The sequence below is a fragment of the Notamacropus eugenii genome, chromosome 2 (genome assembly GCF_028372415.1).
Source record: "Notamacropus eugenii isolate mMacEug1 chromosome 2, mMacEug1.pri_v2, whole genome shotgun sequence".
In the NCBI taxonomy this organism is placed as follows: domain Eukaryota; kingdom Metazoa; phylum Chordata; class Mammalia; order Diprotodontia; family Macropodidae; genus Notamacropus; species Notamacropus eugenii.
In genome coordinates this window covers 319,992,658-320,007,597 of record NC_092873.1, presented here as the reverse complement: position 1 = coordinate 320,007,597, position 14,940 = coordinate 319,992,658, and the positions used below count along the sequence as shown (strand labels likewise).

Below are 14,940 nucleotides of genomic sequence, written 5' to 3'. Positions count from 1 at the left end.
TACTGTACTATGTGTATGGCTCATCCCCCATTAGATAGTAAATTTCATGAAGGGAGGCAATAGACCCTCATTTAATTTTTGTACCTATTTGAGCTCTTAGCATAACACGTTGCATAGGATTTTCATAGATTGGTGTTGAATAAATGAATGAATTAATGAATTCATTATCTGAGAGTGGATCTGTATATTCTTGACTGTATGCTTACCTGAAAGCCCTGGAATCCCAAATGAACATAATTCCAAATTAACGTCTGAGAATAAAGAGCTAGGTTAATGGTTTACCTGGTGAGTAAATATATAGAATGAGGTAAAGTGGAGGAAGGAAGAGAATAAGGAGATACTCTACACAATTTCTCTTCCTGATCTATATGTATGAGACTAATGAAAGGCCTTTCAAGGTAGAAGATGTCACTTGGAGGAAAAGGGAAAAAATTAAAGCCTAAAAAATAATAATAAAATTAGAAAACACTTCTGCCATTTCTATAACCAGATGGGCAGCTCTAGGGTGAATGTAGAACATAGCTTCACCATCACTCAACTCTGTCTGTTCTTGTATCTGCAGTCTGGGTTTTGAAACAGTTTAGACACACAACCTTGGACCTACACAGGCAATCAGAAACAGAAACTAACCATGCATGCCGCAAGGAAGACGTAAGGGGAAAAACCCAGGACACTAAATATATTGCACTAATTCTCCAAGCCTCACCAGGTCTTTCTGCAATCTATACCCTTCCCACATTCTTTGATGACCACACAGAAAACACTCAGTTTTCCCAAAGACTCATCAGCTCCTCAGCCTGAAAAAAAAATTGGTAAATATATTGGACCAGGCAAGAAAAACCAGTATAGTCAGTTCAGTCTCCCTCCAGTTAAGTTGTTTTCCATAGCAGGATGTGAAAGAATCCTTTTAGAATGATAAGGACACTATGGGGATGAAGCTCATGTTGGGCTTTTTACCTCACTGATAACACTTAGCTGTAAGATAGGATCTACAAAGCATCAGGGTATAGAGAGAAAGAACATGGTACTAGGAGACCTTGATGGAGTCTTGGCCTTATTGTTCTCTATGGAATCTCCAGCAAGTCAGTTAAACTCTTAATCCTCAGTTTCTTCATTTGTAATATGGAGAGGGGATTAGGACTAGATAATCTCTAAGGTCTTTTGCACCTCTAACTTTGTGGTCCTAAATAAATAAACAAACAAACAAATAAATAAGCAGACAAACAAATAAATAGACAAATACATAGATGAAAGAATGCAAGAATGGATAGATAGATGAACATAAATAAGGGCGTGAATGCATGAATAAATAAAAAAAGCAATTATTAGCAAATACAAAATTACATTACCTAAAATCATATCAGATGTGTTGAACAGACGTAGAGACAAGGCAGTGACTTTCTTTATGAAAAGTGGGTGAAAGAGTTGGGTTCTGGAGAAATACCGTGTTGTGAGAAAAAAAAGGCACAAATTTAACAGAAAAGAAAAATAAACTTAAAGATTTTAAACTAATGCCTTAATTATACTGGAGGAATGCTAGTACATTGTGCTCTGGTCAACAGGTAAGACACAGTGGGTCTGGGAAGAAAAAAACAGTCATGCTTAGGCTATATTTCTTTCAGACCCTGTGCCATGGTTGTCCCTGACTTTGAACTAATATGTGAGATCATGCTTGTCGCTGAGGGCTTTCTGGAGGCTAGGCTTCTGGCAAGAAAGTTCATCACTCTCTATACCTTATGCAAAGAGCTACTTTCTAAGCAGGTATGTCTTTTCATATTGTGCTTTGATTTATAAAATTGACCATGGAAGGGAGGAAAAGAGATGATTAATTCTGTTTTCTAGATGTTCCATACTTGACAACAATCTGGAGATATCTATGGCTTACCTCAAGGGAATGAATCTTAAAAGTGATTTGCACTGAGCTAATGTAGTTCAATGTAATGTTGCTTGCTGAATATCATAGATAATGAGTTTTTGGCATCATTAATGATGGAGAAATTTCACTAGGTAGTTTTGATTCTAAGGAACCCTCAGCAGATTACTCAGATCATACTATTTAGAAAGCCACCTCCTTGATACAAAAAGCCTTTTTGTCAAATTAGGAATTAGCATGCTATATTTTCAGAAACTGATCTGGGGATATATTGTACTTTTATTCTATAAGCAGAGCCTCCTATCTAAACACCTACACTCCATAATCACAAGGTCTTGACAAGATCGCTTTTTGTTTTTGCTTCCTTTTCCCTTGGTAACTTCCCAAGGTGTAAAGAATATAGCTAGGTCAGTCATTACTATATGCAATAGAGTAGGTAGCCCTTAATGATAGCTCTTTTGCATGACTTCTAGTTTTCACAATGCTAAAGGAAGGGAGTTTGTGTATACTACAGGAAGTTCTGAGACATCATAAGCCTTGAAGATTATATCTGGACATAGGGATTAAGTCAGATAGTGTGAACTAGAAAAAGGAAGAAAAAAGAGGGAGAGCTATTTGTACTTGGTACCAATAAAATCAACTTCACAAAACTAACTGGGGGTTTTAGTGGATTGCAAGTGCAATATGAGTCAGGAGTGTGATGTGGCAGTCACAAAAGCTATTGCAATCCTGGACTGCATTAAAAGGGAAATAGTTTCTAGTATGAGGAAGTGATAGTCCCTTGTCAGACCCTATCTAGATTGTTGTGTTCCATTCTGTAGGCATCATGGTTTAAGAAGGATATTGACAAACAAAAGGAGACAAACGATGGTAAAGGGTCTTGAGTGAAAAGGGAACTGCTATTATATTCTTAGGCATCCATGAATAGAGAGCAGAACTCAAGTAGACTAATGCAGTGGGCTACAGTCTACCGAGTGAGAAACGTTGGTGCTTCAGGTACACTCAGAGGAGATGTATCAGGTGATAAGTTTCCACTCAGAGAGTGCTAAAATCCAAGAGCTAGTATTGAAGTAAAGCCATCCCCAAGGGACTGAAATAAATCTCCATGATAGTCAGAGAATGCTAACAGGAGACTGAATTGACAATATTTTTTACCCCTTCCCATGCGCAGAGAGTATTTTCCCACTCATTCATCAGTTTTTCCTGGGAGGTTTATTTACCATTCATCACCTTAAGAGACTATACCCACTTCTGTATGGGGGAGGAGAATGATTCTAGTGTTTATTTCTTGTAATATAAATTCTTTTATGTCCTAATTAAATACTTTTACTATTAGATTGGTTATTCTTGCTTGGTCTGATAGTATTACACTGCTGGGGGCTTAGAATGTGATTTGTAGAACTGATTACTCAAAGCAATATGCACTCGGACCTGAAAAAAGTTGCGAGGGTCCCCAGAAACAAATTTCTTAAAATTTGCAGTTGTCCTGTTGCTAAATACAAATAAGGACATTTCTTGAGTTTTGTTAGGGAGGCAGCAGTCTGCTGCAAGAAAGCCCAATGAGAAAGGGAAATGATACAGCGGCACAGTCCTTGATGTAGTTGTGGAGTCCATAGAGTTGGTCAGCAATGCTGATGTTCTTGATCACCTGTTTGGCAGGATCACTATGACTGGGGATTGCGGGCCATCAAATCTGTGCTGGTAGTAGCTGGCTCCCTAAAAAGAGGAGATCCCACCCGTGCAGAAGACCAAGTACTCATGAGAGCGCTGAGAGATTTTAATATTCCCAAGATAGTAACAGATGATTTGCCTGTGTTTATGGGACTGATTGGAGATCTGTTCCCGGCTCTGGATGTTCCTAGAAAACGAGATCTAAATTTTGAAAAGGTAACGCTATTTCTAGACACTGAGAAATCTTGTTATATCCCAGTGGCCTTCATTTCTCTCTGTTTTCACACTGCATCATTCTGGTTCATTCCTATGACTTAAAATGGTATATATGCAAACACAACGATGGGTGACTTGTGTCTTTTTCCTGATACTCAATATTTACCCATTCATTCATTCATCAACTATGTGAAAGCAAGGCATGGTGCTAGGTACTAGGAATGAAAACCTACATAATTCTTGCAGTCAAGGAGCTTGCCTTTAGTAGGAGAATAAGCCATATGTAGAAATAAATACTATACAGGTTCAAATGAGATAAGAGCAAAGGAGAGGTCAGAGTGACCTGAAAGGTTCAGAGACAGAAGGATTCCTTTTATGTTGGGAAATCAGAGAAGGTTTCCTGGAGGATCTGGTACTTGACCTAGGCCTTGAAGAAAGGGAAGTTTTCATCAGGAGGTATGGAAAGAGTCTGTTCCAAGAATGCAGGTTGGTATATGCAAATATACATAGATGTGAAAGATTGAGATGAGATTGGAGAACAGTAGTCCAGTAAAGATGGAAATAGACTTATGAGGGGGAAAAGAATAAAATAAGGCTGCCAAAGTTATTAGAACCAGATTGTGGAAGACACTGAATAATAATCTAGGGAATATGTATTCTAGGCAGAAGGAATTCTAGTAAAAAAAGAAAAACCCTCAAATTTCTTGGGCAGAGGGGTAACAGGTCTAAGCACCTGCTTATTGGGCATATCACAGTACTGGGGCAATGGGTTAAAGAATTAATTGGAGAAAGGAAGAATGAAAAGCAGGAAGACTAGTTACGACACTACTACTACAATCTAGGTAAGAGGTAATAAAGACTTGAACCTAGCAATCAGAATAGAAAGGACAGCAAACACAATAGATATTACAAAGGTAAGCTTGCCAGGACTTGGTCATCTATTGGCAGGGAAGAAAAGAGGTGTCAGAGATGACATTGATGTTTTGAGTTGGGATCACTAGGAAAAGGATAGTGTCATCCCCAAACGGGAAAGTTAGGAGGAGGAGCAGGTTCTCAGAGGAAGATTATTATCTTGCCAGTATGTATAGCATTTCTACTGCTCCCATTTATATAATTCTTTACATATATCATTTAATTTGATCCTCTCAACCATTCTAGGAGGTACGTGCTATTATTATCCATATTTTACAAATGAAGAAACTGAGGCAAACAGGGGTTAAAGACTTGCCCAAGGTCACAGAGCTATTGTCTGAGGCAGAATTTGAATTCAAGTCTTCCTGAGTGTGGACTCTAGATCCAGCACTCTATCCCGTATGCCACCTATAGGCCAATAAGATGCACATATTTATTTTACATATTTTAATTTTTGAGTTCAGTTTTAGAATTTGAATGTTGACAGGGCCATTGGAAAGTTGGAAAGGCACCTGAAGTTCAGGTGAGAGATTGGGGATGGAGGGAAAGATATGGGGAATCAGTCACTTGGAGGTAATAATGGATGCCATGAAAATGGAAGATATCAAGGAAGAAAGTTTAAAAAGAAAAGAGGGCTGAAGACAGAGTCTTAGGGACATGGTTTCTTGGGAGTCGGAAGTTTAGAAGAACCAAAGAAGACAGGAAGAGTGGCTAATTAGGTAACAGGAGAAACAGGTAAAACAATATCAAGGAAACCTCTGGAGGAGAGAGAATCAAGGAGGGCATTATCAACAAAGTCAAATTCTGCAGAAAGACTGAGGAAGATGGATTGGGAAGAAACCATTGGGTCTGTCAAATAGGAGGTCATTGGTAAATTTAAGGAGTTCTTGGGTACAGAAGCCAGAAGGCTGACAGAGAATGGATGATGAGAAAGTAAGAGCATCTCAAAATAGACTCACTTGAAAGCCAGAAAACTATTTTACTCAGATTCAGTACCTCTGTGTCCAGATGCCTGGGAAACTGAACTAGTAATCAGAAAGTTGCTTGCTTGTGTAGTCTTAAGGAATGCCTCCACCCACTCTACTCTATCCCATACTGGCAAAGGCACTCAATGAAATTACTCCTACTCTGCTATAGAGAGTGTTTCTAGCATCTGTCATGAGCTACTTTTCTCCCTGGAGGAGGACTAATAAATACCAACTGTGAGAGATGGAATGATATGATTCCCAGAAGGTTCCCCCAATTCAGTTAATGTAGTTATGAAAGATCTAGAATACAAGATAGAAAGGACTCTTCCTGCTGTTATACAACAAGTTGTAAAAAAAAAAAAAAAAAAAAAAGTTGTAGAATCAGCTTATAGTCTTATTCATTGGGTGAAGGCAGCTATCTTGTGATTAGCTGAGAGAGTAAGTCACACCCATTGGGTCTATACAAGAAAGAAGCAAGCTGTTTGGCAGTTGCAGAGTTTGACTTGGAGAGTTGGGTGCAGTTATGGAGAACACCCCTGCTCCTGGACTAGAATCACATCTGTCATCTGTGACATTGCCAATTCTTTCCTCTAACTCTTCTTCAGAACTCATGGGGATTGTGTAAAATTTAAGATAGTTCCACTTGCAAACCTGTTCTCCCATTGTCTATGTAAATAAGATGACCCAAATGAAACACAGACCTCCTTTCTCAGACTGTGTCCCAATTTTTGGTGTAGAAAAATAGTGACCTTACATATCTCTCCTGAAATTTCTTTTTGCTCCCTATATATTTGGAACATATGTAGTAATTTATATGATGTCTCTCCTATTAGAATGTGAACTCCTTAAAAGCAAGGATAATGTTTTTGCATTTCTTTATCTCCCCAACCCCTAACTAGATGAACATGGTTAGATTATATAGCTTATTTTATAGTAGTTACACTTGAGGTTGGTGTCTCCCTAAAGAGATTTTGGAAGGGCTCCTTAATAAGGGAACATTTGCAGGTCATCTGTAACTTGCTAGCAGACCAACTCAGGGTAAGATTACAGATGACTAATCTTACCACTTTGTGATGAATTCTCAAATTCCAGTCACTTTCAAGGAGAAGACAATGATTGCCATAGACCTTTGGAAGCTTGCAACCCCTTGTTACTTACCAGTCTATTTTCTTCTCTGGAGCAGACAAAATAAGTACCATTCGTCTTATGATCTTATGTGGTCTTTGCTTCCTGCTTTGCTTAATAAATAAGAAAATGTCTACTTTCTCTGCCCATGCCAGATCATTAAGCAGAGCATTATTGAGTTACAGTTGCAAGCAGAAGACAACTTTGTGCTGAAGGTTGTGCAGCTAGAGGAACTACTGCAAGTGAGACATTCTGTGTTTATAATTGGAAATGCAGGAACTGGTAAATCCCAGGTAAATGGGGCTTGGGGAATTGGATTTTTGGCTACAGTGGGAGTTTAGCCGTAACTTTCTCTATTCCTTCCTTCTCCCCTGCACCCCTCTGATACCTTTTGGTTCTCTTTCCTCCCCTTTCTTCTTCAACACAGCTGAAGACTTTTACAGCAGATAGAATAAAGGGGCAGGAGTACCTTTCTAACATCAAAACAAGGTTTTGTTTCCTTTTCCTCTTGTCCTCCCCTCACTGCCCCACCCGACCCCTAAGGCAAATCTCAACCCCCAAATTCTGACATGCAATGAGAAATGGGGACTGATAAAAGGGAGAATGATGAGGAATTGGGATGGGGTGGGGCATGCTAGACACTAGGGTTCACAGAACCAAGGAGATAAATCCCCTATGGGAGACGGCAAGGAAAGGGAATCCTGTGCAGCAGCATGACTTCTTTTGGTAGAGATGGCACTATTTGTGGGGGAGGAGGGGTGGAAGCACACTACGAGCAACCCATTGTCACCCTGCTGTATTAATCCCAATACTAATCCTCTCTTTCCCCCTTGAATCAACAAGAAAACTTCATTAATCTTACTGCTACCCTTTTTGGGTTTTTGGCTACCACTGCCTCCCTCTTTCCAGGGCCCTCGAATTCCAGTTCATCAACGGAAAGAGTTCAACCCCTTTTCTTCCTCTCAGCTTCCTGCAAAAACTGTAGTAACCTCATTTAAAAGAATGTAGCTGGTCATTCCTGGGAAGCAATAACAAGTAACATTAGTTTATAGATAAACAAGTGCTCCAGTTAATCTCAACTTTCTCCACACATTTTAAAAGCTCTCTCTTAGTCTTCCTCTTTTTTTCTGTCTCTTTCTGGATCAGCTCCTACATCTCCTAGCTATTATTTCCAGAATCAAGCCCTTACATGTAAATTTAGTTATTATTTCCAAGCCAAGGAATTTGATCTGGTAGGACCTGCTGTCAGCCCTCATAGAAGCCACTATACCCAACGTTTAGTTCTAGGTCTGCAGTGCTGACCTAAAGAGTAAACACCCTCGGCTCTCTATATCCTCTAACTTCCCTTCACCCCCATGGTCAAATGAAACTTCTATTTGGTGGGACTAGGCTGAAGGCAATTCTTTCATAAGAAGGAAAGCCTCTTTTTTGATCTACCCCCAGAATTTTGCCCTTTGGGCTTCTAGGGGCTTGTCCGTTTGGCTCAATGCTTCCTTGAGCTCCTCAGAAATGTAGTTTCTGAATTTTTTTCTCTTGTCCTAAACCTATTCACATGCTATATAGTACTTCTTCTGGCTGCTTAGGTGAGGTGGTCTCATCCTTGTTTTAAATTGTCTGTCTTGCCATGGAATTGACCTTGAGTTCTCAAAATCAATGCCAGTGAAGTATATATCCTAGCAGGTCTTATCAAATTGAGAAGGCTTCTACAATGGTTCTAGAGATGGACTATGTTTCTTTAGTCTGATGCCCTGCTTAATTTAGTTCAGAGAGGTTCATCATCAGAAAGTTGGCCAATGGGTTTGGTTTTTTTTTTGCTTATCTCAATTCATAAAATCATTTCCTAGTGGAAAGAAAAGTTGTGATCTATATTGATAAAGGGAAGACTCTCCTTGATTGTAAAACTTATGTGCCCACTTGGGTTGTCTAAATATATAAATGTGGCTTGTGGGTGGCATAGCTAGATAGTATCTGGAGTCTGGCCTACTTTTGTATAGAGGAAGCCAACGGCCACACCTGTACCACCCACCAATATGCCATATAGGGAGATGAGAAGTTGAAGGATTTATTCAGATTAGACTCTACCAGAGAATACCCATAAGTAAATGAGATCTTTAGCAGGGAGTGAGGTAAGATCTCAGGTACTTTCCAAGGGTACAGGCATTACTAGTTATGGTTCTAGTTCCTTGTTTACTACGGGGTGACCTGAGTTTGGTCTGGCAAAGTATCTCTTTGTAGATGCTTCCACTGACAAGTTTACTGAGGAGCTAGAGCAGTAGCATAGTTGAGGTGTACCCTTAAACATTCTAGTCAGCGTGAGATCTGAAATGAGGGACTTGATGATGTATTGGGTTTCATTTTATGTGTGTTTCTAATGAATCTGAAAAGATAACATGTCTTTTTTCATTTGACTCACTTAACATAAGAATTGCCTTTAATGGACTTCTATTTGCCTTTATCTTTCTTTGAGGTTAATTCTTTTTAAAAAAAAATTTAAATAACCTTTTGGGGGATGGCTTTGGTTTTGATTTCATTGTCATTTCTGGACATAGACTCGTTCGTTGCCCTTCTTCCCCCACTCCTTACTCCCCAGCTCCCTAGGTCCTGGAATGGAATAACAATTAAGTGGCCACATCTGACAGCCTATGCAACATTCTTCCCCTTCAGTCTCCCTCCTCTTCACTCTGGGCCCAAAGCTGGGTATCACAATTACTCATATTTCAGTTTCATTGTATCACTCTTTTCATTTACAATGTTTCAGTCAATGTGCATATGAATTCCCTGGTTCTACTTATTTCATTCTGTGTCAGTTCATATAATGATTTGTTCCTCTGAATTCATAATATATTCATAATTTCTGATGGTGCAAGGGTATTCCACTGTATTTCTAAATCATAAGTGTTCCACTGTTCATCAACTAATGAGCATCCACTTTGTTTCTAGTTCTTGCTACTATAAAAAAAGTGCTGCCATGCATATTTTAATATTTTTCCACATGTGGATTGTTGGCAGCAAATTTTAAATTCTAGATTGGCTTCCTTCTTTGCTATCCGGTAAACCTTAATATACCTCCCCTTACCATCAATGTGTACAAGCTTGGGAAAACAAGTAGAAGTAGAAAAGTTAAACTGTTTTCAAAAAGTCATGTAAACACCCCAAAGTCAAGTAAAAATGATTTAGAATTACTATTGGTTCATGTGCAATGCTTTGTTACATTGGTGTGGATTATTATTTACAGGTTTCTGTTAAAGGATGCTTCTTACCTTTGGTCACATTTTTTCAGAATGCTTAAGACAAATTTGGTCCCCTGCCAAAACTATGATGGGGTTCAGTCGCATATTAATCATGTCCATCATCTCTTTCTTCTCAGGTCCTGAAATCCCTCAATAAGACCTATCTGAACATGAAAAGAAAAGCTGTTGCCATAGATCTTGATCCCAAAGCAGTCACCTGTGATGAACTCTTTGGCATCATTAATCCTGCTACAAGAGAATGGAAAGATGGTAAAAATCAATGAGCCTTCTTCTAGTAACTGCTATCTGAATGACTACGCTTACTGTATATTGTCATTCAATAGAGCTCTGAATGGGTCATCCTCCTCAAAAGCCTGCAATTGCTCCCGGTGGCCTACAGAATAAAATCCAGACCTTCAGCCTGGAATTTGAGGCCCTCCACGATCTGTTGCCAGACTACCTAGCTAGCCACTGTTTCCACACAGGAAGTCCATCCCATCCTTCAATTAATCAACAATTATTTGCTAAGTACCTACTGCTTTGCAGGTACTGTGCAAAGCATTGAGGATACAGAGAAAGGGAAAAGACAGTCTAAGGACTTAGAAAAAAATCATCATAATTACAATAGCAACCTTTATATAGTGCTTACTATGTGCCAAACACTATGCTAAGCACTTTACAATTATTATCTCATCCAATCCTCAACAGCCCTGTGAGGTATGTGTTTTTACTCCCATTTTATAGGTGAGAAAATGAGGCAGAATTTAAGTGACTTGTCCAGGATTATACAACTAGAAAATTTCTGAGGCTGGATTTGAACTCAGGTCTTCCTGTCTCCAGTCCTGGCAATCTATCCACTATACCACCTCTTTATCCCACTGAAGATTATACTACATATTGATAAGTAAACAGAAGATAATTTGAGAAGAGAAAGAAAAGTAAGAGCTGGGGAGATCAGGCAAAATTTCCCTTGGGAAGTGACACCTTAGCTACGCCTCACAGGCAGGCGGTTAGAGATTTTAAGTGCCAGAGCTGAGTGAGGCTAGAATGAATTCTAGTGATGAGAGAAAGCCCATGCAAAGGCATCAGCTGGAAATGAAGTGCTGAGTTCAGGAAACAAGAAATGGTCTATTCTCTAAAGTCCAGCTCAAATGCCACTTCACCAAAACTGACTTTCCCAGCTGAAAGTTACTTCTCTCTCATTTGATCTCATAGCACTTTATCCTTGTAAACTTATTACACTGTGATTGGCATATTTAGCTATATTACTTCCCCTTCTAAAACATAAGCTCCTCAGGGTCAGATATCTCATCATATTTATCTTTGTAGCTCATATTGCTGAATGAGTGACTGAGAAGTTAATAAGGTGGCTGGTCCACCCTTCTAATTCTAGTCTCCAGTGATGGCTCTTCTCCCAAGGTCATCCCCTTTACATGCATACTTCATCCATCACCTTTCACCTTCTCTAACCAATTCCCCACCCCACTCTCACTTAACATTTCACCACCCTCTAATCTTCATTCTTTCCCTATCTACTGATAACTTTCCTGCCACCTACAAACATGTCCAAGTCTTTCCCCATGCTTAAAAAAAATCTTCATGAACCCTTTCTCAAGCTGTCACACTGCTCTTCTCCCTTTAAGAGCCAAATGCCTACAAAAAGTTGTCTCCACTTGCTGTCTCCACTTCCTGTCCTCTCTTTATAAAATTTCTTCTCAAATATTTACAATATGGCTTCCAACAAATATGAATATAGTACAGCAATAAGACTACTAAATTTGGGTTCAAATCCTGACTCTCTATCCTACTATCTGTGTGACCCTGGGCAATTTACTTTAATTCTTTAGACCTCTGTTTCCTCATTTGTAAAATCAGGGGGTTCAACTAAGGTTCTTTCTAGTTCTAAATCAATGATCCCAAGAACCTGATCATTCAACCGAAACTACTCTCTCCGAAGTTACCAGTGGTCTTTTAATTGCTAAACCCAAAGTTCTTTTCTTGATGTTCACCCTTCTGTAATAGCAATAATTAATATTTTAGGACTTTAAGGTTTGCAAAATGCTTTATAAATATTAACTCCTTTGATCTTATGACAACCCTGGGAAGTAAGTACTGTTAGTATCCCCATTTTACAGATGAGAAAACTGAGGCAGACAGGGGCAAATGACTTGCCCAAGGTCATGCAGCCAGTAAATGCCTGTGGCCAGCTTTTGAATGTAGGTCTTCCTGATTGACTCCAGGTCAAGCACCTTATGAATTTTACCAGCCACCTAGCTGACCCTAGACCTTTTTGTAGCTTTTGACATCGTTGACCATAATTTCTTCTCTGAGTTTTTGTGGCACTACTCTCTTTTGATTCTCCTCCCATCTATCTGACCCCTCCCTCTCAGGCTCCTTTGCTGGATCATCATATCTCACCCCTTAACTATGTGTGTTCCTCAGGGTTCCAGGATGAGTTCCCTTCTTTTCTCCGTATTCTTTCTTCCCCAATGACTTCATCAGCTTAATAGCAACGAGTGCAGACATCTTTTTCTATGAGTTTGACTAATAAAGGGAAGAGAAATATTGGATGATAGCTTGAGATAGGGTCTAGTGAGGATTTTTTTTAAGGATAGGGAAGTCTTGGACATGTTTGCATTATCTCTGTGCATTTCATCTCAGTTTCTCTCTCAGACTCCAATGTCTTCATTGCCAGTTACATATCAGTCATTTCAAACTAGATATCCCACAGGCGCCTCAAACTCCACATGACCAAAACCAGTACTCATTTTCTTTCTTCTGAAAACCATCACTCTTTCAAACTTCCCTCTTTTTGTCAAGGGCAATATCTCCAAGTGTCCCAGGTTTGTAACCTCTGTTTTATTCATGATTCTTTACTTTCTCTCACCCTACATATCCAGTTAGTTCTCAAATCTGGTGGTTTCTACCTCTACATTTTTTAAAATTCATATCCTTCTCTCCATCCCCACAACCTCTATAATACTTGATGAGTTCAAACCCTTATCACCTTTGATTGCCTTTTAACTTTTTCTTAAAAATTAAAAAATTAATTTTTTAATTTTTTTCCCTGCCTTAAGTCTCACTTTTTAAAAATACTTCCTTCACACAGCTGCCAAAATAATTTTCTTTAAGAGCGGGCCTCACCATATCATTCCCTTTCTCAATAAACTTCAGTGGCTCTGGGATAAAAAATTGAAATTCCACTGTTTGGTCCTTAAAATTCTTCACAATTGGCCCCCAACCTACCTTTCCTGCCTTTCTATATTTATTTCCCTTCACACATTCTATTGCTCAATCTAGCCTTACTGTCTTCATATAGAATATTCAGATCTGTACCTTTGCACAGGAGTCAATCATCTCCCATGGGTAGAATTCACTCCTTCCTCACGCTGCTCTGTCTCTTCAAATTCCTACTTCCTTCAAGATTTGTTCAAGCTTCTCCTACCTGAAGCCTTTGTTCAACTCCCAAGTTGTTAATGCTCCTCCCGTGATCTTGTATCTATTTTGAATCTACCAATGTTATACATATTTCCTTTCCCAATAGCTAAATGGTACAGTGGGTAAAGACACAGGAATGGAGTCAGGAAGGTTTGAGTTCAGATATGACCTTAGACACTTACTAGCTATGTTACCCTGAAAATGAGGTGGAGAAGGAAATAGCAAATCACTTCAGTATCCCTGCCAGGAAAACCTCATTTGAAGTCAGAGTTAGACCCTATTGAAACAACAGAACAACTTCCCCAACAACAATATAAACTCTAAGGAAAAAGATTGTTTCACTTTGTTTTTGTATTCTAAATACATTGCACAGTTCTTAGCACATAGGAGGTACTTAATAAATGCTTATTGATTGATCTTATGACAATTTCCCCTTCCTGAAGAATGTAATGATTCATATATTGATAATAAAGCTAACTAAATTAAATTCTCTTACCACACAGGACTTTTTTCCACCATAATGCGGGACCTGGCTAACATAACTCATCAAGGCCCCAAATGGATTGTTCTGGATGGCGATATAGATCCCATGTGGATCGAATCCTTGAACACTGTCATGGATGATAATAAGGTTAGTTGGGGGACTTGATGGATTTTTCCTCTTCCTGTTCTTATCAGTTGGTGATTTCTTTGTACAAAAACAAGACTTTCTTGAATTTACAGTAAAACACTGCCTTGTCCACAATAATACAAAATAGTACAACATCAAAAAAGTATATTATGCATTGGAACCTTGTTGTTTGTTACAGGGTAAATTTCAGTAAAAGGAAGATTTTTTTAATCCTATTCAAAGTACTCATTTACTGAATTTTTTTTTCAAAAGAAGCAGTCCCATAAAATAGACCCAAGCTATGTATCCTTGACTCTGCCCTATTCAACATTTTTACTAATGATTTGTGTGACCAAAGATGGGACAAAAATCAATATTTCAGAGGAAATAAAGCAAAAAGAAATATGTGATGACAGACTTAAGATTCATAATGATCATGGTACACTGGAAAAGTGTAGTGAAATTCATAAGATGAAATGCAAAGAACACAAAGTCCTGAACTTGGTTGGGGGGAACAAGTAGATTGGGAAGATTTGGCATAATAGCAGTTCAAATGAAAAAAGACTGTGTTGACTGCAATCTCCAAATAAACCAACTGTGTAATGTGGCTGTTTAGGAAAGAAGGAAGGAAGGAAGGAAGGAAGGAAGGAAGGAAGGAAGGAAGGAAGGAAGGAAGGAAGGAAGGAAGGAAGGAAGGAAGGAAGGGAGCGTGGGAGGGAGGGAGGAAGGATGGGAGGGAGAGAGGAAAAAATGGAGGGAGGAAGAAACAGAAGGAGGAAGGAAGCTTATTTAGTCTTAGGTTGTATTAATAGATGTTGTGTCCCAAGAGAGGTTATTGACAATCCTACTGTAGTGGTTGGACCACATTTGGAGCATTCATTTCTGGGTACCAGCTTT

The 14,940-nt window shown here is 39.0% G+C and overlaps 1 protein-coding gene across 1 annotated transcript in view; it reads left to right on the top strand.

The window, feature by feature from the left end:
- The window catches only part of DNAH17 (dynein axonemal heavy chain 17), a 237,396-nt gene that overhangs the window by 112,948 nt on the left and 109,508 nt on the right, over positions 1-14,940 (top strand). The window contains exons 39-43 of the mRNA XM_072645176.1: positions 1,623-1,761; positions 3,533-3,760; positions 6,921-7,058; positions 10,133-10,265; positions 13,937-14,064. Of these exons, the coding sequence (XP_072501277.1) occupies positions 1,623-1,761; positions 3,533-3,760; positions 6,921-7,058; positions 10,133-10,265; positions 13,937-14,064 (766 nt within the window). The remainder of the gene's footprint in view (positions 1-1,622; positions 1,762-3,532; positions 3,761-6,920; positions 7,059-10,132; positions 10,266-13,936; positions 14,065-14,940) is intronic.